Source organism: Sinocyclocheilus anshuiensis, unplaced genomic scaffold (assembly GCF_001515605.1).
Source record: "Sinocyclocheilus anshuiensis isolate Anshui unplaced genomic scaffold, SAMN03320099.WGS_v1.1 scaffold344, whole genome shotgun sequence".
In the NCBI taxonomy this organism is placed as follows: domain Eukaryota; kingdom Metazoa; phylum Chordata; class Actinopteri; order Cypriniformes; family Cyprinidae; genus Sinocyclocheilus; species Sinocyclocheilus anshuiensis.
The window spans coordinates 309,559-335,188 of record NW_015557066.1 but is presented as its reverse complement, the minus strand read 5'-3'; the positions used below and the strand labels follow the sequence as shown (position 1 = coordinate 335,188).

Here is a 25,630-nt window from a genome sequence, read left to right as displayed (position 1 = left end):
AAATTATTTATTAGGCTTAATATAATATAATATAATATAATATAATATAATATAATATAATATAATATAATAAATAGGTTACAACAGGGCTAAAAGCACACCTTAAGAAAAAATTAGCTTTTCACTACGCCCATGATGTATGAGAAAAAATATTTTTGTTTGTATTGAACATTTATGGAGCAACATATTTTGTGTGAAAATAAATCATACATGTAGTTTATTTTGTTTAAAAATCTTATAAATGTATTTGGTGGCAAGGGGGGCCTTTTACCCTACACACGGGATAAAAGGCTCACCAGCATGGGGCAAAAGGCACACAGTATTGATGTGAAAAACAGCCCCTCAGCATGAGGCTGCTACCATCACACTTTACTTTTGGGACGCTACTCTGCAGGTGACGAGCAGTGCCTGGTTTCCTTCAAACATGATGCTTGGAATTGCAGTTCATCAGACCAGAGATTCTTGTTTCTCAGAGTCTGAGAGTCCTTTAGGCGTTTTTTTTTTGCAAATTCCAAGTGTGTTTTCATGTGTCTACACTGAGGAGAGGATTGAGTTTGGCCACACCGCCATAAAGACCGGTGGAGTGTTGCAGTGATATTTGTCCTTCTGTAGGTTTCTACTATCTCCACATATGATCATAGAGCTCAACTAGAGTGGCCATCATGTTCTTGGTCACCAGTCTAACCAAAGCCCTTCTCCATCGATTGCTCAGTTTGGCCAGGAGGCCAGCTCTAGGAAGAGTCCTGGTTGTTTCAAACTTCTTCCACTAAGAAAAATGGAGACAACATGCTTCTGTGAACCTTCAATGCAGCAGAAATTTTTCTGAACTCTTCCCCAGATATGTGGCTTGATGCAATCCTGTTTTTGAGCTCAACAGGCAGTTCTTTTGACCTCAGGGCTTGGCGTTTTTGCTCTGATACGCATTTACAGCTGTTAAACCTTTTATTGAGAGGTGTGTGCCTTTCCAAATCATATCCATTCAATTGAATTTGCCACAGGTTAACTTCACTCGAAGTGTAGTAACATCTACAAGCGATATGAATGCTCCTGAGCCAACTCAACTTCAACTGTCCCAGATAAGGGTATGAATACTGTAATGGAATCATTTAGCCCAAGTCTTTTTATTTTTAACAAATTTGCAAAGATGTTAAAAACCTGTTTTTTGCTTTGCCATTATGGTGTATGGAGTGTAGATTGATGTGGGAAAAAGTAATTAAAAGCATTTTAACATAAGGCAGCAACAAAACAAAATGTGAAAAAAATACCTTTCGCAAGGCACTGTATATGATATATTAATATCATATTTTTTTAAATATGGTGGTTTCATTATAAACATGGTGATTATCTCTAAGGTGGAAACCCAACTTAATCTATGATATATATTTACTATCTGAATCTAACCATGTTATGTCAACAAATGGAAAAGTCAGCCAGCTATTTATTATAATGTTAATTAATTTGCCTTTTGCCCCAACAAAAAGTTGGGGCAAACTTTTTTTTTACCCCCCAAAAACTGTTGCTATTCCGGCAACCACAGCTGCCGGTTTTTTACCGTAAATTTTACGGAATTTTTTTTACAGTGTATTTACTACCTGAATCTAACCATGTTATGTCAACAAATGGAAAAGTCAGCCAGCTATTTATTATAATGTTAATTAAAGTGCCTAAACTTTTTTTTTACCCCCCAAAAACTGTTGCTTTAATTACATTAAACAAAACAGAAAATAATTAAGAAGACCTTTGTCTCAAAATATATTTAATAATTTTAGCTTTTCTCATTTGCTAAATCTACAACATTTTAAAAAACATCAAATATTAAATCAAATTAGCACAGAATCAACTTTGCGCTGCTGCCCGTGATCGGGTCAAGGATCAGCCAAATTTGCATGTGCATCTTGAAAAGGGGATGTTTTGGAAAGTGCTAAACTGGCCAATTGTCGCTAATTATGCAAATCGCATGCAAATACTGCCAAGCCTGCGGGCAGTATATAATGCAGTGAAAGCGACAATTGCCTCAGAATCTTCTCCTTCACGCTGCCATCGTCAAAGATGCACCTGAAGATAAGATGGCTTCTTCACTGCATCCGATGGCTAGTTCACCAGGGTCCTAGCGAAAGCTGTTAAGGAGCTTGACCTCAACTGGGATGCTACAGAGTAACATGCATCTAAATTCCTGGTACTTCCAGTGGAGCTGTCACCTGGCTGCCTTGAGGAGGAAGGTCCTGTTCTTCCTGGATGTCCACGAGCAGGTGGTGAAGATGTGGTCTACACCCTAGTCGGCACACATCCACTCTTCCACTCAGGCCATGTTCTCCCACGTGGACGAGGGGGAGGTCCATGGCTATGTGTGCATGCCCCCCGTCGAGGAGACTGTCGCCACACATCTGTGCCCTTCCTTGGCCATGCTTGACGCAGACTTCAGCCTGCCTTCTAAGCCTTGCAGATTGACAACCCACCTCGCTGACAAGGCTTATACCTCCGCGGACGAAGCGGCATCCACACTGTATGCAATGGCGGTGCTGCAGGTCTTTCAAGCTAAGCTCCTGCAGGCCCTGGACAGCGGCGACATGGACACAGACGTCGTGAAAGACCTGCGTGCAGTGACGGACTTCACGCTGATGGCGACAAAACGCTCTGCTCAATCCATCGGTCTTTCCATGGGCTTCATGGTAGTCCTTCACAGGCACCTATGGCTGACCCTAGCTGACCTGAAGGACTCTGATCATTTCCTCCGGCCTCTTTGGTGACGCCGTGGAGTCAGTTATAGAATGCTTCTCTGAGGCACAAAAGTGTGCAAAGTCATCTGATACCCCGTCGCACGTGCCATCCACCGTCTACATCACGCTCCTCTTCTGCGCCCCGCTCTGCTCAGAGAGCAGCTAAGCAGCCCACCGCATCCTCCATGGTTCCTCGACATGAGCCAGATGTTCGCTGCAAGCAGGGGACGGGACCCAGGAAAAGGCGTCACGGACAGAGGAGGAGCCCACGCCATGACAGTGGACTGCCCTAAGCTGCCAAGCCTTCGTCCTGACGGATCGGCCAAGAGGAGGAGACAGCCCACTGAAGGCCCAGCCCCCAAGTGCCGCATCTTGCATTATGTTCCCCTTGTTCTTGCAGGTGACAAGAAGGTTCACAGCCTGCTTGCACAGCCTCTAATTTGTGGTACCCATGAGAGATGTGGGACTCTGGACCTGAGACCCATCAACAAAGCACTTCACAAGCACACGTTCAGGATGATGACTCTGAAGCAGATCCTGGCACAAATCCCTCCCAGGGACTGGTTTGCATCCATAGATCTGAAAGATGTACACTTTCATATTCAGATAGCACCGCGCCACAGACGCTTTCTGAGGTTTCCTTTCGGGGGCACGGCATACCAGTACTCAGTGCTCCCATTCGGGCTGGCTTTAGCCCCATGCACATTCTTGAAGTGCATAAATGCGGCGCTTTCCCCTCTCAGAGTGAGCAGTATGCACATTCTAAACTATCTGGACGATTGGCTGACTTTAGCCCATTCACAAGATGTGCTTATCAGGAACACCTTCTCCTAGGGGCGCCATTCTCACCCTTTTTATTCGCTGCCATCATTATTAACACACACCTCTTTTATGAAGTAAATGAAAACTAAAGTAAACTTGAGTACCGGCTGCTCTGCTACAACCACCTACAAAAGGTAAAAACCTCATACATGCCTCACCAAACTGGTTTATAAACTGTAAACTGAACAACTTCATCATTATAACATAACCACATGCAATGAAAATCACTGGAAAGCCCCAACTCACAGTTACAGGCTAACCAAACCACTATGGTGGTTAAATGTTTACAGAAATCAGCTCAAGTTAATAATCAACTAGCTGTTTCAAACAAAACAGCTTGTGCATCTGGAATGTCTTATTACATACAGTTCAACAATTTGGGACGCAAGATTTGTTTTTAAAGAAATTAATACTTTTAATCAACAATGATGCATCAAAAGTTATGGTTAAAATTATTACCATTTACACAAAAATATTAAGCTGCACAACTACTTTCAACATTAATAATAAGAAGAAGTGTTTTTTGGAGCCCCAAATTAGCATATTAAAATGATTTCTGAAGGATCATGTGACACTAAAGACTGGAGTAATGGCTGAAATTCAGTTCTGCCATAACAGGAATAAACTACTTTAATAAAATATATTAAATATAAAACAGTTATTTTAAATTGTAATATTTTACAACATTACACATTTATTTTTTCATCAAATAAACACAACATTGGTAAGCAGAACAGATTTCTTTCAAAAACATTTTAAAAAATCTTACTGACCCCAAACTGTTGAACTGTTGAGTGTACACGAACACAGAATTAGGCTACTATTCAGTTAACTTACAAAGGTGGGAGTTGGGACTAGTTTGATTATTTGGGACTAGTTTGAGGTTTACTGAATCCCAAGGCCATAATTTAAACTAAATATGTCTGTTATTGTTTGAACGACAAACAAAATACTCTTCACTCATATAAGTATATTTCCATCAATAGTGGATTAAATCATACACATCTTTTGGCCAAATGAACATGCACATCCTATTTCATTATGTAAAATGAAGTCTGTTGCTCATGTTGTGATTTGGCTAACAAACTAATGCCATGGGAGGCAAGCAATTAGATGGGTAAGTGTAAAACAGACCTTCCAGTTCTCCAAGATATTCAGTTTATGGAGCAAGATATTTAGGCTACTTGTCTGTGCAAATATAGATATTGTTGGGCCAACCATGACAGCTGACCTGGACTTCAGGGAGATAATGTAAGATTGATTACATTCAGCTGCCAATGTTATAACATTCAGGTCATGTTGCCTGAAGTTTATGCATCAGTCTGTACTCCTGATCTATGTATAACATGATGTGATATAAACAGCTGGGGCCCCTGTAACCATTAGGTATGTGAGATATGTGAGGAAATTCCTCACAAATCTATGTATATGGGTCTGTTCCCTAACATTCAAGTCAGAGGTTGTCTCTCTTCATGCTGCAATGGAGGTACTGGAAACTATTCCAACAAATTCCATGCATGTCATCAGCTATTAGTGTGCAATCCTCAGCTGTTGTTTGAATCACTTGCACAACTGCAGCCAGATCAATCACGTGAGTTGGCCCATTGAAGCTTCTGGCATGTGACTTTATTTCATGAAACATGACCAATGCGGACACAATGTTAAGGCAGGTTAAGCAAAGAGGAAATGACTCTGCAGGAAACTGTTCAGTTAAAAAAAAAACTGTAGTTGACAGATCATTTAAAATAAAAGAACTAGCAAATTTTGTGACGGTGTACAGTTTAGTAGTCTGATATGTGGTGATATTAATGCCTCTGTTGGGTATATGATAAACTATATAAAAGTAGCTATATTGAACAGAGGTCTTGACCTTCTTGACTGTATCCAGCAATTAAAATCATACAATAATATGGTCATTTTGATGTAGTCTATTGATTTAGACTCAATTCATGTAATGAAATAAAACTTTATATTTTGCTATTATTTTGTCCCACATGTGCACAGTCACATTTCTGCTTGATTTTCCCCATTATAAATAAATAAATAAATAAATGTAACTTAAAATTGTGAAACCCAGGAACCTTTCTACAACATCCCAGGAAGACAAGCAATGACAAAATCATAGAAATCAGTGCTTTGGACTACATAGACAAATCCCTATTTTTACAAACAGGGGCATGCTAAAAGGGATATTGTACAATGAGCAGGAGATCTACCTGTTCCTGGAGATCTACCTACCAGGTGAGCTCAGTTCCAACCCTGATCAATCACACCTGCCTGTAATTATCAAGTGCTCCTGAAGAGGTTGATTACTTGATTTAGATGTGTTTGACCAGGGTTGCAGGAACAGGATTGGGCACCCCTGGTCTTGATTGGTACCGTTTCTATTAAACACGACACATTATTCTGCAGCGAGAAAACGTGTTCATACAAAGGCCTACAATCATGTTATGATTATCTGTTCACGTGATACAGATATGGCTTAAGATGATTTATACTCCGATATGGACGTGGCAGCAGCATCACATAGAAATATGTACACAGTCAAAAAGCACAAATACATAAATCGTGTGTTTAATTTAAACAACTATATAAACAATCAATATTCAAGACCAAGAGGATTTTAAGAGAAACATCGATTTCATTGCGCAAGCACGTCGAAATCGAAAATGACCAGAGCACGAGTGAGGCACAACAGCACAAGACGAGTGATGGATTGTATTACTATTTTCATACAACACAAACCACAATGCAACAGGCAAGCACGATTGTCTACCCACTTACTGTTACTCGACTGAAACGCTTGAGAAAGTAAGCTTTAATTGCAGTTACACTGTAGAATAAAATACATTTATGATGATTTACATACACGTTCTACGTTAGCTACATTTCAGATGAATATAATACACGTGAAAAGCGGGCTGCTTCGAGAAAAACTGAAGGCAGTTGATTGTTACCTGATACCACCAAGGCTTCGTTTGGTCCTACCGTGTGGCAATTTCCCATATTTTTCCTGCCCAACGCCTTTAAAAAGCTATTCAGAACGTGAGATTACTTCCTTTTTTTCCAACGACGACGGAACAGTGTATTAAAGACAGTCAGATACAACGACAAGACTCTCAGTGTAGTCTAGTGTACACCATATTCCGTAAGATTTGTGCTTGCATGCACCAGTAGTCACCGCCCTTTCAGACGACTGTGTTACGACAATACACGTTACATTTGTGTTATTCTTCGATATTACAGTAGAGGGCGCCATAAGATTTTAAACGAGCCTAAACTCCAGAGTTACTACATTTTGTCATTCCAGATCTTTTGCAAAAACATTCAATACAATGCTTTTATGACTATTTAAAGGGTTTGGTTTAGGCTTTTTATATTAATTATAGTTGACTACTTGTCCCTCAGTGCTTGACAAGCTCACGTCAAAGGCAATTATGAAGTCAACTTTACCCATGATTTATGTTTATTTATTTATTGAATGTCGGTTCTTCATTTTTTGAAGAAATTCCAGGACATAAGTAACCACCTAGCACATAAAAATGTGAAATTGGTTACGTCCTTATCTGACCGTTTTGATACCTTTTGAGCTGATGTTTTCTTGGCTTCATGCTCAGATGCATTTTTTCTTATCTTGCTGTAAATCAGTGCTAGGCAGCAATGTGTTCACCTTCCACCCAGAGCTTACATCACAGCAGTGGTTCTCTGCTTTAAGTTTCATAGAAAAGAGAAAAAGACATCAGATAAACATTAAAAATTAAAGTCTTGAGCTTGAGCCCTATATCTTGGATTTAGAAGACACTTTAACCCAAAGTGACTTACGGGGAACATCACAAGCAATTTGTAATAAGTCAACATGTCTATAGTACATAATGCCAAATTAAAAGTAGCCTATAAACTGCATTAGTACACAGAACTGAGGTAAAATGAAAGAAAAAAGAGAGAGAACTTTTTTTAACAGCAAGCCAAGTCTGTTTATACCTCATATTTTACATTAAGGGATTAAGTGTATACATGCACTTCATGGATCTGCTTTTGACGCATGTAATATCTTGTTTATTTATTTAGTTATTTAGTCATTTAGCAGACGCTTTTATCCAAAGCGACTTACAAATGAGGACAATAAAAGCAGTCAAAACTAACAAAAGAGCAACAATATATAAGTGCAAATGACAATTCTCGGTTAGCCTAACACAGTACACGTAGCAAGGTGTATCTATATATCTATCTATCTACTCATCCAAATCAAAACATGACTCTTTAAAAACAGACCAATCGGTAGCCTCTAAACAGCATGTCTCTTTCCTCCACAGACCATTCCTTGACCACTCTCTTAATTGGTATAATACGTTTAGATTTACATGGATAAACAGGAATGGGAAAAATCAAATTATGGTCTGATTGCCCCAATGGAGCCCAAGACACAGAGTGAAAAGCATTAGGAAACACACAATAACATTGGTCCAAGATCTTATCCAACCTAGTCATCACTTTGATCTGCAAATGATTTCATTCTTAAATTTAAATACTTTAAATTTAAATTTATTAAAATTTTTTTAGATAAAATAAAAAATTATAACTGGTTTCCAAACAAACATGTTCTTTTCTCTTTTTAGTTTTTTGGTCACATATAAGTGTGAGCAGCTCTGTTAAGCTGAGGACACTTCTCTCCTCTTCTCCACTAAGTAACAGAGATACTGAATTTATAATCCATATTGTTAGATTTATTTTTTTTATTATTACTTGGGTTTATGCAGAAACATACCCAGACACACACACACACACACACACACACAAAGCTATCCCATGACTTTATGTCAATTTTTCCATTTAACATTGTGAAGGGCTCACATACTGTCAATTTTTGCTACTTTTGGCCTTTGTGAAAATAATTGGTTTTCATAAACAAATGGATGAGACATACTGTAACTCCAAACTCAGTTGTGTATTTCGGATGCATCACATCCCACAACCTCATCATCTGCAGAGAGAAACTGCCACTCAGTTACACCAAAATGATGGAAAGACATCACTAAGGACTGTGAAGATATTTCACTGAAACTTGGTCTTCATCACATGTATTTTCTGATTCTATTTTGTGTTTTTCTTCTTTATGTATTTATTCATGTTCATCGTCAATTGTCATTTATTAATATACTCTGCTAATAACTGTTGTTTAGTGCATTGACATTTTTTGCTACAATTTCACGTCAAAAAAAGTACCTAATTCACACAACATGCAGTTGTTGTTGTTTTAATGTAAAACCCTAAAGAAGCTACAAGATATGGTAAATAGAGAGGCACTTTTTTTAAATAATATTAATAATACTAATATTAATTACATAAATATACTAATGTAACAATATTAATGAAAATAAACTATCATTAAAAAGTTATTTACAACACCATTAAGGTCCTATATAGCACTTTCAAAGCATGGATCTTTATGGAACCATATAAAAAGGGCTCTGCTCTCTATTATAGAGCAGTAGTTCTGCTATTATTACAAGCAAAAGAACCCTTTTCTGGTACTGTTTTGCGTCGCTTCACCAATTTGCATTTTCAGTTCTAGATGTACACTTATCATTTAGACTTAATGTGCAAATTTAAATTTATTTTTAAAATTTAATGTTCACATTTAGATTTAATAATTACATTTTATTTCTTCCAAACAGGCTACTTTTTATTGTTTTTGGCTTTTCATATCACTGCTGTGCTGATGACACTCAACTCTACCTCCTTTGACAAGCTTGACCTCCTCAGTGCCACTCTGAAGAAACCACATTCATGAGCAATTAGACAAGCTCTAAAAAAGAGTTTCTAATATTGAAAAGGACATCAGAAAACAAGACGCTGTAATTACTCCCTTAATAAGTCCAGTCCTGATCTCAGGGCCTTTGGTATCCAGAGCAATGGCCACAGGTCGGTACTCAATGCTGCCAGGTCCAAAACTCTCAATGGCTTCACGAGCATTCTTGATGGTCTCAGCATGGTACTGCATAAAAAGGTTATTTACAGCAAAATTGAGTGTGTAATATTGAAAAGTTTTAAAAATTAACTGTAAGTGAGCACAAGATAACTGTAATCTAAATGTACAAATAGGGGAAATAAGCATGAACAAGAAGAATATAAAACAGAGACAAATACTGATCTTATATGTTCCATTCTATTCTATTATTTCTTGCAATTCTATCACCACTACGGAATAAAAAAAGTTAAAAAGGAAATTTTATCTCACAAATCAGACTTTCGCAATTCTGAGTTCATATCACAATTCTGACTTCTCTTATATTTCTGAGAACTACAAGACATAAAGTCTTGCACAAACAAGCAGAAACAAGCTTCCATTATATTATATTATATTGTATTATAAAATATTATATTATTTTGTCTCTGAGATCTCAAGCCTTCTCAACTTCATCATGTCTTCTTCCATCTTTATTTGCCCCTCTAACTCTAGCACTCTCTATTCTAATTCTATTCTTTAAAAAAACTTGCCCCTTTCAGACTTGCACTCTATTCATTTACTAACTGCTTGTTTTCTTTAGAAAAACAAAAAACAAAACACTAACTTCTCTAATCTTTTTGTATTCTATCTATTTGTTTTCTTTTTATTTATTATACAATTAACAAAAGCAAAAAAGGCCTCTAACACTAGCTTGCTCTATTCTTTTTCTATTCTATCTGTTTTATTTTTTATTTATTATATGATTTAAAAAAAGCCTTGCTACATGTACTGCGTTAAGCTAACTGAGACTTGTTATAGCACTTGCATATCATTGCTCTCTTGTTGATTTTGATTGCTTCCATTGTCCTCATTTGTAAGTCGCTTTGGATAAAAGCGACTGCTAAATGACTAAATATAAATGTATGTAAATGTTTTTATTTTTGTTTATTTTTAATTTATGCCCCATAGAATGACAATAAGTACAAAAAAAACAACAATACTGCAATGTCACAAAAGCTTTATTTTGCTTGACTGTAAATATTACACTCTGTAATCAGGCATGTTTTGCATTACTATTTTAAAATGTACAACAGTGATTAGTGATCATATTTATCAGAAGATTTACATTACAATATAAATTTCAGTTCAAGATTGGTCATAAGGATGTTGGCTACTGATTGTAGGCTGCTAATATCATATGTTCTTCACTTAACAATTGCTCATATGGATTCATATTTCTTCTGCAGGCTCCTAAAAATAATCAGAAACAGTTGATAGTGAGTCTTCTCTGCTTATTAAGTATAAAAAAAGAGAAGTATTCATATTGTATTTCTCACTCTGCAGGTCTGTGGTGTTCAAGTATAAACAAAATATAAAAATATTAAAGGGTTATACTAACCTCTTTTCAACAGCCTTCATGATGTATTTCTGCGTGAATTTAGATTCTGGATTCAAGCATTTCTGCTCTGTACTATTTTTCAGAGTAACACTACAGAAAAACACAAGACAAAATAAGCTGCATGATTATTTATGTCATTCAACATATTTAAACAGAGATGTACAATATTTAGAGAATATTGATGTAAATAATGGTATGTGCTCACACAATCTCCTGGGTTTTACAAGAGGGACTTGGTGGTATGATTTCAACCTTCTCAATCAGTTTTGGAGGAACCATGTTCACACCTTTGCCAGCACAAAAACACCTGCCCTTTGGAGCTCTAGCCTGGCCTGGAAGAGAAAAACAGAGCATTTTACCATTATCTACAACAGCCTGCCATGCAAAAAAGGTTTCACAATATAAATGCAAAACATCAAAAACTTGAATATTTGCATTTCTTCAATCTGCAAAGTTCGGAGATCAAACTCACCTTTCACCTCTACAACAAGCAGGCAGCCTAGAATAACCACAGCTGTATTGATTTTCATAATGTTGATCTTCTGTTTTCACCTCCCTAATGGCTGGTTAATGAAGTTGTGGATGATTAAGTTCAGCTGCTTTATTTTTATGTTTTTATAAGGGATTTTCCCTCCATGAGATTTTTTTCAGTTTTTGTTTCTACAGTCCAGCATCTGTACTTGTCTAGTTTCCCAGAAACACTTTCTTTTCATGCAGTCTTGACCTTTCCAAGAATGAGGAAGGAATCATTCAAATGATAATTTTCTTTTGTCAATATTAGACTATAATTACAATAAAACTGCAATTACATTGCATGATAATCATAATAATAATGTGTATTAAATGACACAATGATTATGTTTTGTAATGTTTTAATGCTTTCCGTTGCAATAATAATGTAATATTGCAATTATAGTCTAATAGACTATAATTGCAATATTACACTATTATTGCAATGAAAAGCATTAGGCCGTTAAAACATTAAAAAAAATTTAATCATTGTGTCATTTAATACACATTTTAATTATGGATTTACAGACAGTCTGTGTATTAGTAGTGGGGACTTCCGGTGACTCTTTATGCAGGTTTGAACCATTTTTCAATAGATTTGTTAAAAAAACACTACATTCAGGTACAAAACAAGTGTGATTGAGTGAGTCAGTGAATCATTTACTCAACCGAATCGTTCAACAACCAGGGGCATAGCTGGACCTTTTTTACTGTAAGAATCATTTTGAATGATGTACATGAACAATTATGTAATGTGTGTTTTCTATCAGCTGTTTTGAATCCGAACTTAGATACCAGATGGTGATTGAATCAGTCGGTCAAATGGGTTTGCAAAAAGGTCTGAGATTGTTGGTAACGGGATGTTTTATATGGCAGAAAACAAAAAGAGTGGCAGGATGAGGTGAATTTTTACCTAGAATCTTTTGTAGGAAACAAAACTTCTAGCATTGTCAGCTATGAAGCAGCTCTTTATTGCGCATGCAGTTTGTGAATGACTGCTCTACAGGCAAAGACAATTTATATCCATCCAATAGTATGAAAAAAAGTATCAAAATATGGGGACATGTTTTTGATGAGGGTATATGCCCAATTCAGAAAGAAATGCTAGAAATATTCCTGTGACATTTGAATCTGCTGTGGCTTAGTTTCAAACTATTTTTCTTAGCTGATGAATAATAATCAAAAGTAACTGACAATATTGTATCTAAAATATACGTCACTCAATAATAATTCCTTATTTTCATATTTACATTGTTCTGTTGTTGTTCTGAATATCAGCCTGCGGCCTTGTGCAGACAGCTGAATCACAGTGTGGTGATGTAAACCACAAACTAGTACACAGACCAACATTTATTTTAAAAATAGAGCTTAATAGAAGTCAGTGGTTAGTGGCTCTCACTACCCTTTTACTTTACATTGCAGGTTCTATTTTAAAGTCTCTGATAAAAACAGTGATCTATTGAAATTTGGAAATGCTGACATGCACAAATTACTTCAATATGGGAAAAACTTGTATAAGAGTAGTATAACTGGTATAAACACAGCTGTTTTTCAGGCATACCAAGTAGAGAAGATAGAACGACAGACAGACAGACAGACAGACAGATAGACTTACTGACTGACTGAATGACTGACTGACTGACAGACAGACAGACAGACAGACAGACAGATAGATAGATTATGGGTATGGGGTCTCAATGTCTGCTGTATACAATGAAAAAATAAGAGTGAACACTAATGGCGCTTTTCCACTGCATGGTAAGGCTCTGTTCACTTTTGGGGGGTTTTCCACTGGGTACAGTACCTGGTACCTGGTACTTTTTTTAGTACCACCTCGGTTGGGGTTCCAAGCGAACCGTACCGTTACCAAAATGTGACGTGTAAACTCTGCTGATCACGGATTGGCCGGAGAGAAAATCGTCACTACCTGCGTCACTGAACTTGCGACACAAACACAACAGAACCGCTAGATTTAAATCAGCACAGCCAGCGAAGGATTGAACGCAACTGTTTTGAACGAGCGCACCTTTTTTAACAACCAAAAAGTGGCTGTTTCGTTGTCTGTTGCGGAAGTACAGACGTTCCTCCCGTTGATAGCAGAGGAGCGGATCCAGCGAGAGCTTGATGGGGCGACGCGGAATGAAAAAGTTTTTTTTAGGAGTCGCGGCAGTAGAGGCGGCGCAACTATAACGACATGTGAATAATCCCGCCCACTCTAAAGATTTGTAGTATTCACTCTATTTCATCACATTCTACATGATGAAATGTAAACTGTCAGATATAAAATTTAAAATGACTGATGATGATCCGTTTGCAGAATAGAGCAGAGAATGAGTGACCACCTCCTCTCTTCCTTTTTCAAGAGAGACTCATTTGTTTAAAATCTTTGTTCCATTAATGATGAGGCAACTAACAATAGTTAGAGCAGAAGTTCCCAATAGTTAGAGCAGAAGTTCCCCCGTTTAAGGTTTTTTTTTTTTTTTTTTTGTAATTATTTTTAACAGCTTCTTCTGATCACAGTTAGAAGTAGTTGTCTAGAATTTGTTTTAATTCATTATGTGGGATGGAAATGTAGCTTGCATGTCCTTTTCAGTTGATTGATTTATCCAGTGCACTGGCAATCTACTTTAGTTTGCACTGGCAAAAGTCTTTCTGCTAGCCAGATCAGTCAAAAATAGCTGCTTATAACTGAGACACTTGTTTACAATAGTTGCAATCTTTAAAGCTTTATTGAGTTCCCCCATCTCAGACCTCGTGTTTTACATACCAATGGGACTATTGCTTTTTGTAAATGGAGATGCATTTTCACTCAGAATGTCAGAATGCAAGAACTACTCTGAAAGGTCAGAAGATGTAATTCATAGATAAAAAAAGCTTTATTTGACACAACTTTGTGGACAATGAAAATACAATCATACAGCAAATTATAAAAAGACTTTACATATGACACATTGTTCAGTGGTTCTATTAAAATATGTTTGTGAAAACAACCCAGTGGTCACATAAAAATAATTGAATCAGCTTAGACATTAGGAAATATTTAGTTTTTTTTCTAAATTGAACTCCAACTTATTAGGCAGAATATTAATACATCTTAAGTCAGTGAAATCATTTGAAGGATGTTGGTGCTGATGATGATGTCATGGTGTTCTTCAGGGGCACAGAGACAGTTGTACTGTGTGGCACAGTCTGCTGGCTCCTGTGAAGATCAGAAATCATTTAAATTTAGTTTATTTTCCCATTAATTCATTCTTAATTTCTTTTTTTACCACATGTCTCTCTCTGCCACACAAATCTACGTCTTTGCATTGAATATGAATGTGAAGCATGAGTAATATACTTAAAGCAGACATTCTCACCTCTTTTCAATAGCCTTTATGATGACATTTTGAGTGAATTTTGACTCTGGATTCATGCATTTCCGTCCTGCACCATTCTTCAGAGTCACACTATGAAAGAAAAAAAGCAATAAGCCAAGTCTTACTCGTGATTGTTTTACAGTTGATGAATTAATTGAAAATGAAAATGAATCAATGTATACAAATGTAGGCTATGCTTACATAATCTCATGTTTGCGACAAGATGGACTTGGAGGGATGATTTCAACTTTCTCAATGTTCCTCACTAAAACCATGTTTGCACCTTTGTCTGCACAGAAGCACCTGCCCTTTGAAGACCTGTCCTGTCCTGGAAGAGAAATGTCATATATTTCATTAGAGTCTATTAACTGCAAAACATTACCATAAACAAATGTACATTCTAAAGATATGCCGAGGCTCTTGATCTGCGATTCTCAGAGCTCAAACTCACCTTTTACCCCTACAGCGATCAGGCAGGCGAGAAGAACAAAAGCTGCAATAGTCTTCATTGTCTTCTTATTCTCGATGAACTGTGGTTGTGTTATGTCTGGGTCAGTGAGATTATGACTGAAGGACTTCAGGAGTTTATTTAAATACTGTAGGATCAGGGCTTTCCCCTTAGTTTTAGTTCCCATTTTTAGGTTTCAATACTCCGTCTTCCTCTCTTTTTTCTCTTTTTATTGCGATTTCTCGGAAGCACTGTCCTTAACCCTTATGGAGAGAAGCCTTGATTTAGAGCACCTTGAGTGTAACTTTCCACGAATGAGGAAGGAAATATTGCTTAATTAGACTGGAATATTTGTGCGAATTATGATTTGGTAGGAGTACTACTAGACGTTAGGCTAAAACATGAAAGTGAAAAACTCTTGGGGCATTTCAGATATTTTGTAAACATTTCAATTGATTGAATTTGAAGCCTTTTATTGTCTGTTTTTAAATACATGACAATCTGTTGTATACATTTTGTGTATAAATAAATTAACAATACACAGAAATATAGAAAATGCACATTAAACCTACTTATTAACACAATCTTTTGCAATTATTTTAATGCTAATGAACCATTATTTGAAAGAAAAAAGACTGTGCAGGTAAAACACACAGATACACCCAAGTAGCACCCAACAATTTCTATGCATTCAGTCTGGCTGAATCCTGCTGATTTAGTAGTTTATAGCTACACTTTGAAGTTGTAGTTTGTTTCATTTATGACTGATTACTAACTGTATGTACTGTATCGACTTACTCGAAAATCAAGTTTTATAATCATTCTTAATCACCCTCTCTCTTCAACCACCAACATCCCTATCTGCTAGGACATTATCACATTTTTTTTTTTTTTACAGATTTTTTTTTCTTGCAGGGTAGTTTTCCTGAAGAGGTCTCCCATTCAAGTCCTAACAAGACCCAACCTTGCTTAGCGGCAGAGTATTAGCTGTGGGTCATCATTAAAGTACATTTTCAATGTAGTAACCGAAAGGTTTTTAACACTATAGTTCAGCCAAGCCACTAACCACCAATGAAAAAATGAAAATTATTAAAAGTATTTTACTTCATTAAATGTACTTGATAATTAAGTTACATTTAGCATGTGATATACTAGCCAAAACGTTTTTTAGCAAGTTGATCAAATTTACAAATATTTACATTTACCTATTCAACGCAAGTTCTATACAGTCATTTTTGGACTGTGAAATGAAAAAAATAATAATGACCCATCTCCATCATCACAAAGTGTGGCTGGGATCTTCTGGTTTTGCTGGTGTGCTTGTGGGTGTTGAATTTATTTGTGAAGGCATTGAGAAACCACAAACAAGGATGTGGGACAAAACATGTATTTTCTGTGGAAGATGGTCAGTTGTTTTCACTGCCTCTTTATTTTCAAGCCTATCTAAACAACATTTGTGACATCTGATGTAAAAAGATGCTGACTTAAATACTGGCCATAAATGTGTGTGAGTTATTTGTCCAGTATAAATGAGTTATTCTCTAAGCATTCCTGGGTTGTTTTTTAATTTGAGATCATTTGAGGATAAGCTGGCAAAAAAACAAACCTTTAGGAAAAGTTTCCAGACAAAAATGTCTGGGTTATGCCATATATTTTTATGGCATGTACAACACTTAATGTAAAGCAAGTAATGTTTGTTTGCAGCTTATTAAATATTTAAATTTTCTAATGATGAAATTCAGTGACTAATTAGAGTTCTGATGTTGAAAAACCAAAGAGATTAAGACATAAACAAACCACAAATCAGGTCATTAGAGAAAACTTCTCTTTTCACTGGAATATCATCAAATGTTTTCACTGCCTTTTTCTTTATATAGGATCTTAACCAGACATTATGTTGAAGTCAGCTAATGACAATTATAAAAAATGAAAGCAAAACTGAAAAAAAAATGAAAACTGAAACTTTTTGAGAAATCTGGAAATGCCACTTCAACTGCTACATATTATTGAAAAAAAATTAGAATGATTATGCATGCACAATATAATATACAAAGTTACTTTTTTATTATAGACTTTTTCATTATCTGAGTTATGAAATAATAAACTTTATGCACTGTCTATTAAACCATTTTTTAATAATAAGATGAGGTCGATCCATATTTTGTCTTGTTGTGGAGTTAGTTTTCCTCAAACTCAATATATGAACACTCGTATTCGTTGTCTTCTTACTTTGGAATTGTAAGTACTGACTCTTCAGAAAACACTCGGACTCTCAAATAGCTGTAACAGTGACATTTTAAGCTTTAAAGCTAATCTACGTTGTCTGGGACAGCTGGACAGTCTTTAGTAATAAGGTAGACAGGGTAAGGTTTTGAACAGAAGCCCCCAGTTGTTTCTGCTCTTTTTATTATGTCATATAATAAATAGAAAAATCACTTTGGACCCCTCACATTCAGCCCACTTCCTCTTTGAACATCTGGCAGGCACTACAGAGCAGAACCGCCAGGCATAAAAACAGCTTTTACCCTCAAGCAATTCCACCTGAACAATACATAACATCTCAAAACTGTACATTTTATTACAGTAGTATTATATTTTAAATGTATTGTCTATTCTCTATTCTATATCTTTTCTAATCTGCTCTAGAATAATCTTCTCTCTTTATTATTAGTGTTATGTTTCATCTTATTACCTTAATTTAACTGGAGGCTCCTGTCACCAAGACAAATTCCTTGTGTACTTGGCAATAAAGCTCTTTCTAATTCTTAAATGTTAGAGTTCATTTATTCATTCTGAATGAATCCATTCATTCAGTTATTATTTATTTTAATAATTCTATTAATGTATACATTAGAATCAATCATTCTGAATTCAGTTGACAGCTATTATGACATCACTTCAGTATATTTGAAAATATAGGCCTGTTTATGATTCATGGAATCATATGTAATCCAGATGTATCCCTTTGAAAAATATTTACACATGAAAAATGAATGAATACATTAATTTATTTATTTATTTAAACAAATACATATTTTGTGCATGTTCTCCAAAAATCTGACAGTTGGGATAAGTTTACCTCAAGAGGCTACTTGTTCCAAGTACAAGGTCATCTTAACCTAGTGGGCCAAGATAGCCTCCTTTGATTATCAGTTGCTTTAAAATCTAAATTAGAGAATGTTTCCATCCCTTGAAGATGCATCCTTGTCCTTTATGCTATAATATGTTAAATTATCTTACCCTGTATTGGCATGTACAAAACTGGGTAATTCAGTTTTTGCCCTAAGAATTAACAGAGACCAGTGGCGGCGTTTCACAAAAACCTATAGAGTATGGCAGAATTCCCTGTGGCCACAATGACAACATTCCTGAATGATAAACCCACATTACCTAAGTACATAAAATACACAGTGAACAGCATTAAATATAAAAAGAAATGTCTTTTGTTTTATTGCATAAGTGGGTAGCAGTGAGGTGGGAGCTAATCAAAAAGGCGCGCGACAATTGAAACAAGTTAGGCTATAAATATGTGGATGTGTTACAGCTTCCCCTTAAAGCTCTTGTCTTTTTCTCCTTTTCCATCTCTCCAATCCTATTCTGCTCACAGATGATTGGAGATGAGTGGATAGTGCATACCTCCCGCTTTATTGCCGTTTGCTGATTTTTGTAAAATAACTTCTATTTTTGCTTTTCAAGTAAAAGAGTGGTTCCAGTTTAATATGTTGCAGGCTCATTTTTTGGTAATAAATAATTGATAATAAATAATATCGATGATAATAAATAATTAAATAATATTGGGCTTGTTTTGGGCACGTTTTTGAAGCTGCGGTTGCTTATTTGTCTTGCGAGAGTTGGCAACAGTGCATGAATTGTCACTATTAGGAACCTCGACCTAGCAATGTTCAGGTCTGTTCTGCTATCTGGATTATCTTTAACGAGCATCATCATGATGTTTTGTCTGAAATCTGAATGCTAGGGTATGGCAACTGCCATACATTGCCATACATAAACGCTGCCCCTGAGAAAGACCATTCATTTATGGAAGATTTGTTTTTTTATATAGTGGACACAGATGGACAATAAATAAATAATAAACATCATAAGTGAATTGTATAACAGCAACAACTGTTTATTAGTTTTATGAACATAAAACAAGAATATACACAAAATGAAAACAAAAAAACTTTTTTTTTTTTTTATAATTACTACACAGTCAGTTGCAACAGTTAACCAGAAAATATTTACACTACTCAACAGTTTATACATATGCTTTCTAGTCAAACTCATGCAATGCATGCAAACTGTCAACTACAGTAGAGGTCATATAGCGTCTGATTTTATGGGTATCAGCATGTTCTTCAGTGGCATTATAACACAGCAGCTAATCCGGAATCATACTGTGCATCTACTGGTGGGCCCTGTAAAGATCAGAAATAGATCAGTTAATTAGATATTATTTTTAAATATTCAATTTTTTTTTTTAAATATAATTGTTCATTTAAGAAATTGCCAATAGGTCAAGCAGACGGCAAAAATGGTTACACTCACATCTTTTCAAGAGCCCTCTTGATTAAATTCTGGGTGAATTTAGATTCTGGATTCATGCATTTCCGCTCTGCGCTTTTAAGAGTGACACTAGAAATAAAAAAGGAAAGATGAGCTGAAGGTGTTCAAGAGTGTTAAGATAGCAGCATGATCATTAATGTGTAAATATCTGTATAAAACCATTGTTTTGTCCTTACATAATCTCCTGTTTTCCACAAGACGGACTTGGAGGGATGATTTCAAACTTCTCAATGTTCTTCAGTAAAACCACATCCACTCCTTTGTCAGCACAGAAGCACCTGCCTTTGTGAAACTTGTTCTGCCCTGGAAGAAAGATGACCCTTTATTAGCTGCAGAACAGCATGGTAATAAACTAATATGTATAAGAGATACAGTATAATATATATTAAATTATAGGTCTTAATAGGCAACACTCACCTTGTACTTCTGTTGCAAGCAGACAGGCAAGAAAAACAAAAACTGTGGCAGTCTTCATTATTTTTAAAGTGTTGATGATTGTCTAAGACTGTTATTACCAGAGATGTTCAGCTACAGTGCTTATATAGCCGTCAGAAGATCAGGGATTTACAGCACGGTCACAGTTCCCAGTTTCAATTTCACAAGCACAACAGTTTTGATTTCCCATTTCTTTGAAATGCTTTGACTTTGCCTCGTGCTGTTTAGTGTAATGATTATGCTCGCCAGTGAAGAAGAATTGTAATTAGTTTCACTGCAATTTTGGAAGTTGGTGTAAATTCTTTCAAACACTCGAGATAAATGCCCAAGATAAATGTAGGGACCAAATATAACATCCCTGCACAAGTGCTAAAGCATCCATTATACTGACAATCATGCTTAATTATAAATCAGACAAATTAACAGCAAACAATTAAAGGTGTTCAACTCCATGTGCATAAATTATTAAAAATGTTTCAATTGCGATAATAATCTCAAACTTTTGGATTATGAAATGAACAATATTGTGATGATGAAAATCAGTGACATCACGTCAAACATGAACCACACTTCTGTTTTTTTCAGTGATCAGTTTTCAGTACCTCTGTATCTGAAATCGAGTCTTAAAAAGAAGCTCACACTTATGACGGGGGAAAAACATTTTGCGAACTCGTGCTGATACTGATGTCCTGAACGAAAGGTTTACTTGGATGTTTTTTGTTGCATTTCTAGTGCAGAAGCAGAAGACCAACACACAAATACAAATTGTTGTGAACATGTCGGTTAAGTGTATGTGTACGTCTAGCATTATATTTAGTGCTGATTGATAAACTTTACGTTTGTATTACATCATCTACTTGCTGTCTAGTATGATTAACATATGTATATAAAACTCTGCTTACATCATTCATACTGTATACTCCTTCAGCTTTGCTGGTTACTAGACACTTATGACATAAATAGCCTATTTTTTTAACCTTCTACTGTGCTGCTTCTACAGATTTGCCAAATTTGCCATCAATTTTCCATGATGTTAAGACTGTGTCTTAAAGTCTGCGTGAAATGGATATTGTGATAATTTTTCTTCCCTCTTGTTATGTATCTGTGAGTGAAATAGCTTCTCACTAGCAGTTAGCCAAGGGATACTTTTAGGATTCAAATTAGACCAATATACATTTTCATGTAACTGATTTAAAAAAGTTATGACCAGTCTTAAAAAAATTGTATGACTAACTAACTCCGTGTATTTAAGACATTGTGTGATGTTAAAAGAAGTTGAACTTTTAAAAACAGTTTTGCTTTTTGTTTTTCATTTCACTGTGATTCATCATGTGTTTTAAAAGTGCGTTCTGTGTGAACGACCCTGTAGGTCCTGAATTTGGATTGTCTTCTGTAAGTGGCAGGTCATTTTGCGGTTTCCCTGTGACTGGTGAATGTGCTCCCACAGACTCAAGTGAAAACTTATTGTCCCCTTACTAACTATGGCATTGGTTGTACCATTGTGACATGAGAAATGTGATATTTCTGTGTTCACCCTTGCTTTTGTGGTCTTGAGACATTTTCCTTTACATCAATATATGGACTTTTCAGTTCCCCTTGTTGTTTTGTATTGTGTTTTGTTGTGTTAACTTTGGTTTTAGGGTGATGTTATATAAATATGACTTTTTATCATACTTATATTCTTACCATTTTTCTAAATAAAGCTAAATTCAAGATTATTTCAGTTATGTGTAAATCACTTTGAAGTAACCAAGTATTTCCAGGTGCTACATAATATGAAGGAAAAAAAAAAGGAATTGGCTGCTGCTGACCAGACAATGGCTTTGTGTCTCCATGTGTTCTTTCCTGATCTCCTGTTTACTTTTCGCACACACTGAGGCATGTAACATAAGTAATATTTCTTCAGGAACCCATAACAATGACCATCAACGCAAAAAATTATGAAACCTTTACAAGTTTTATTTGATACTTTCCACTGACATTAAACAACAGATACAAACAGAAGAACATACAACTAATAAATAAATTAAATTACTCATAACGTGTAAATATAATATATAAAATACTGTATTGTAATACATGAAAAAGTATCAATAAAGCTTTTTAATGACAGGGTCCACAGTGGCCACAACACTTGAAATCACAGTTGAACCACTTCACACATGTTACTGAGCACTCCTAAAAAGAATAAACATAAATAAAAATGACTCCATTATCCTTTCTTCATTTTTAACATATGAATGAAGCTCAAGTCTTCAATATCATTTGTAATGTCATTGATAAGACTCACCTGGTCTTTTTTGCAATCCTCTCAATGATAGTCTTGGTAAACAATGACTCTGGGTTTAAGCATCTTCGTCCTACACCATTCTTCAGCGTTACACTGTTCAGACACATCATCAGGTTATTTAAAGAGAATATAAATTGATAATGTCTTAAATTCAGTTCTAAATAATCATGTACTTACACGACTTCCAAATGTCCACAGGTTGGACTAATAGGGTGAATTTCAACTTTGTCTATCAGCTTTGGCTTCACCATTTTGAGACCAGCACCACGGCATAAACATCTTTGGATTCCAATCCCGGGCTTCCCTGGAGGATGATAGAAATAAATGATGGAAATTATTATTCTGAAACAACAAAGCAACAGATTGTGCTGAGTTAGTGAAATATATAAAAAAAGCAAAACAATACCTTCAATAGCAACAATGGACAAACTGACAAAAACAAGTAGAGTGGCCACAGTGTTCATTTTTCAGTCTCTTGATGCTCTTCACCTTAAGCCACTTGACTGACCAAATGTGAGTAAATGAGCTGACTGGCATCTTTTTATACACATCACAGAGACATTCTGGGATTTCCCTGTTTGATGCTCTAGTTCTAGTTCCAGTTACTCTTTCTATATCTTACCCAGTTTCTGGGAAATAAACAGTAACAATAGTGAAGTTTTCATCATATTATTTGGGTTTTAAGTTCTGTGTTATGAGGTTTCTGTCACACATACAGGTATACAATATTACATTTATGTCATATCAGATAGAAAATGTAAAATTATATAAGAGAATAATATATAATAAGTAAAATAATATGAGAAATATAATAATTGTAATAAGAAACAAAGTGGCTTTTGATAAGCTCAGATTGTGTATTATTGTCTTTATAAATACTATATACATACATATATATATATATATATATATATATATATATATATAAATATATAAAATCACTTATTTCTTGTTTTGTTCATTAGTTATTGTTTATGTTCAGCACTAATGTTATGAGTGTTTGCCTTCTGTGAAATATATCCTGTTTGGATTATCATTTTGTTTTGTTTATTAAAGTAGTGCTGCAATTTTGTCCTCTTTGCCTAAAATAAGTTAAATATGGATCTAGTAGATGTCAGACTTCTGCTCATCACACAGATGATCAGTCCCCCAAGGACCAGCCCAGAGTGTTCTCACTCCCAACTCGTCATATATTGACACTTGGTCAGGATCCCTCAGCGTCACTATTTAACGCTTTGACGTTATTTTTCGACGTACAGGGTACTTAATTGATTTCAGTTGTTTGCCTTATGTGTCAGATCATGACGCATTATTCTTTGGATATGTAAAAGTATACATTAGTATAAAAGTATAAAAAATGTAAAGTGTGTAAATATTCATACTTCCATAGATATTGGAGCACCTAACCCCACTCATACCCTAAACCTACCCACAAAATCACAGGTATATATTGTATAAATATTTATTTACAGGTATTTAATAATACTCCAATATGTAATGTCATTATGGTGATATTCCCATGCCCATCACGTTTGTGTTTGATGCCAGAGGTTCCTGATCAAGTGTCAGTATACGACGAGTTGGTAGTGAGAATGTGTTGACCACAAACCCACAAACTGCCTCTGCTAAGCTATCTGGGGATGGTTCTCAATGGAATTTTTGTGAGTATGTGGACTAGGTGTTGCTGCAGTATGGGTCCCCCTTCACAATGGATGAAAGAGACTTTATAACAAACCTGGAACCTACGCCCATGCAGGCCACTGACCCAGAGCCCATCCAGCCCCTCACCACACCTGAACCTGAACCCACCGCAGACAGAGAGCCAGAGCCACTGCCTGCCTTGGAGACATAACTCCATCTCTTCATTGTTCCCCTCTCCCTTCTCCTCCAGTTTCTGGTCCATCTCTGGTTCTTCGTACACCTCTGAACGCACCCCCGCCCTCCCCTCACATATGACACGTATGGATGTGCCATCCTGGAGGAACTTGACTACCTGTGCAACCTGATTGTGTTGCAGGTAGCATCTGATATAAACGTGTGCCATCGGTTTGGTTTCAACTGCTTTTCTCTAAGTCTAAAATTGCATACTGTGTTACACGACAGTTACAGTGGCCTTCTGTGCTTTCACTTTCTGATTACTATGGTCTTTTCTCATAAATGCACACATCGTGTGAATGGCAGGATATGAATTTCTAAGAAGGATGAGGATAAGAAGGTATTTTCCGCAGAAGCTGAATATTCTGCCGGAAAAGTTCAGCTGTTGAATGTACCGGTACTACTCAGCAAAGGCAATTCACATGCAATTTCTTCATTCTATGAGTATGAGCATGACAAAAACTGTATTTTTGCAATTAATTTTTCAGTTAATTGAAATCTTTATCAGTAGATAGCATAGACTATAGACTGCGAAATGAGAGGACTTTAAATTGTAAAGCAAAAAATGTTTTGTTATAGTAGTTATTGGGAGACTGAACAGACAAGGTCCGTTGTAATTCATCCTTGTGTAATCAAAACATATTTATTGCTTCATACTACTATTCTTCAGTAAACAAAACACCAAATTAGCATGTAGGCTATTATTTTTATTTCATGGCTACATCACACACAGATTTCCTCTGGATTAGAAAGGTTTGTATAAAAATTATTTAGTAAAAGTTCAAAAGTGTGTTCAGCTCAAAACGATATCAATGTGCTCATCATTCCTGATAGAACAAAACATTCACTGGCATAAATTAAAACAAGAGCGTATTAGTTATAGTTTCATCAGAGAAATCACAAAGAATCACAAAGAATACATTTATGGCTAAATTACTTTTTTTAATCTTGTGCATTATAACAGATAGAGTAACTTCAATAATCATCCTTGTTGTCAGACTTCTTAATCTTCTCTTTTCTTCCTCTGTTCCTTTGCTTTTTGTTTTGCCTCCTAGGAATGGCACAGAATTTAAGTCTCACAACATAATACATAAACATATACATTATAATTGGTTGTTATACATTCTGTAAGTAGTGTAACAGTTGTGTATATCTCACCATTTGCCCTTCAGTAATCTCTGTCCTTGCCTCTTATTTGGATCCAAACACACCTTTAACTTTCTGTTAACCTCCTTTCCTTTACCCGTTCCTTTTCCAGTCAC

The 25,630-nt window shown here is 35.8% G+C and overlaps 5 protein-coding genes and 1 pseudogene across 5 annotated transcripts in view; all 6 read right to left on the bottom strand.

The window, feature by feature from the left end:
* The window catches only part of flot2a (flotillin 2a), a 31,638-nt gene extending 24,912 nt beyond the window's left edge, over positions 1-6,726 (bottom strand). The window contains exon 1 of the mRNA XM_016471274.1: positions 6,497-6,726. Within this exon, the coding sequence (XP_016326760.1) occupies positions 6,497-6,545 (49 nt within the window). The 5' untranslated portion in view covers positions 6,546-6,726. The remainder of the gene's footprint in view (positions 1-6,496) is intronic.
* A 3,846-nt stretch (positions 6,727-10,572) lies between these two features.
* On the bottom strand, positions 10,573-11,455 carry LOC107676639 (C-X-C motif chemokine 10-like). Its single transcript, XM_016471225.1, has 4 exons — positions 11,358-11,455; positions 11,091-11,217; positions 10,886-10,975; positions 10,573-10,737 (listed from the first exon to the last, which is right to left on the bottom strand). Exons 1-4 carry the CDS (start codon positions 11,413-11,415, stop codon positions 10,707-10,709), a joined length of 306 nt encoding a protein of 101 aa, XP_016326711.1. The 5' UTR covers positions 11,416-11,455; the 3' UTR covers positions 10,573-10,706.
* Positions 11,456-14,417: 2,962 nt separating this feature from the next.
* Positions 14,418-15,300, bottom strand: LOC107676641 (C-X-C motif chemokine 11-like). Its single transcript, XM_016471228.1, has 4 exons — positions 15,206-15,300; positions 14,956-15,082; positions 14,755-14,844; positions 14,418-14,594 (listed from the first exon to the last, which is right to left on the bottom strand). Exons 1-4 carry the CDS (start codon positions 15,261-15,263, stop codon positions 14,504-14,506), a joined length of 366 nt encoding a protein of 121 aa, XP_016326714.1. The 5' UTR covers positions 15,264-15,300; the 3' UTR covers positions 14,418-14,503.
* Positions 15,301-19,428: 4,128 nt separating this feature from the next.
* LOC107676642 (C-X-C motif chemokine 11-like) lies at positions 19,429-20,260 on the bottom strand. Its single transcript, XM_016471229.1, has 4 exons — positions 20,186-20,260; positions 19,945-20,071; positions 19,751-19,837; positions 19,429-19,620 (listed from the first exon to the last, which is right to left on the bottom strand). The coding sequence occupies exons 1-4, from the start codon at positions 20,241-20,243 to the stop codon at positions 19,608-19,610; spliced, it is 285 nt and encodes a 94-aa protein (XP_016326715.1). The 5' UTR covers positions 20,244-20,260; the 3' UTR covers positions 19,429-19,607.
* Positions 20,261-22,368: 2,108 nt separating this feature from the next.
* Positions 22,369-22,991, bottom strand: LOC107676630 (C-X-C motif chemokine 11-like). Its single transcript, XM_016471220.1, has 4 exons — positions 22,900-22,991; positions 22,671-22,797; positions 22,494-22,586; positions 22,369-22,381 (listed from the first exon to the last, which is right to left on the bottom strand). Exons 1-4 carry the CDS (start codon positions 22,955-22,957, stop codon positions 22,369-22,371), a joined length of 291 nt encoding a protein of 96 aa, XP_016326706.1. The 5' UTR covers positions 22,958-22,991.
* A 2,079-nt stretch (positions 22,992-25,070) lies between these two features.
* Positions 25,071-25,630, bottom strand: part of LOC107676629 (C-X-C motif chemokine 10-like) — a 2,140-nt pseudogene continuing 1,580 nt past the window's right edge.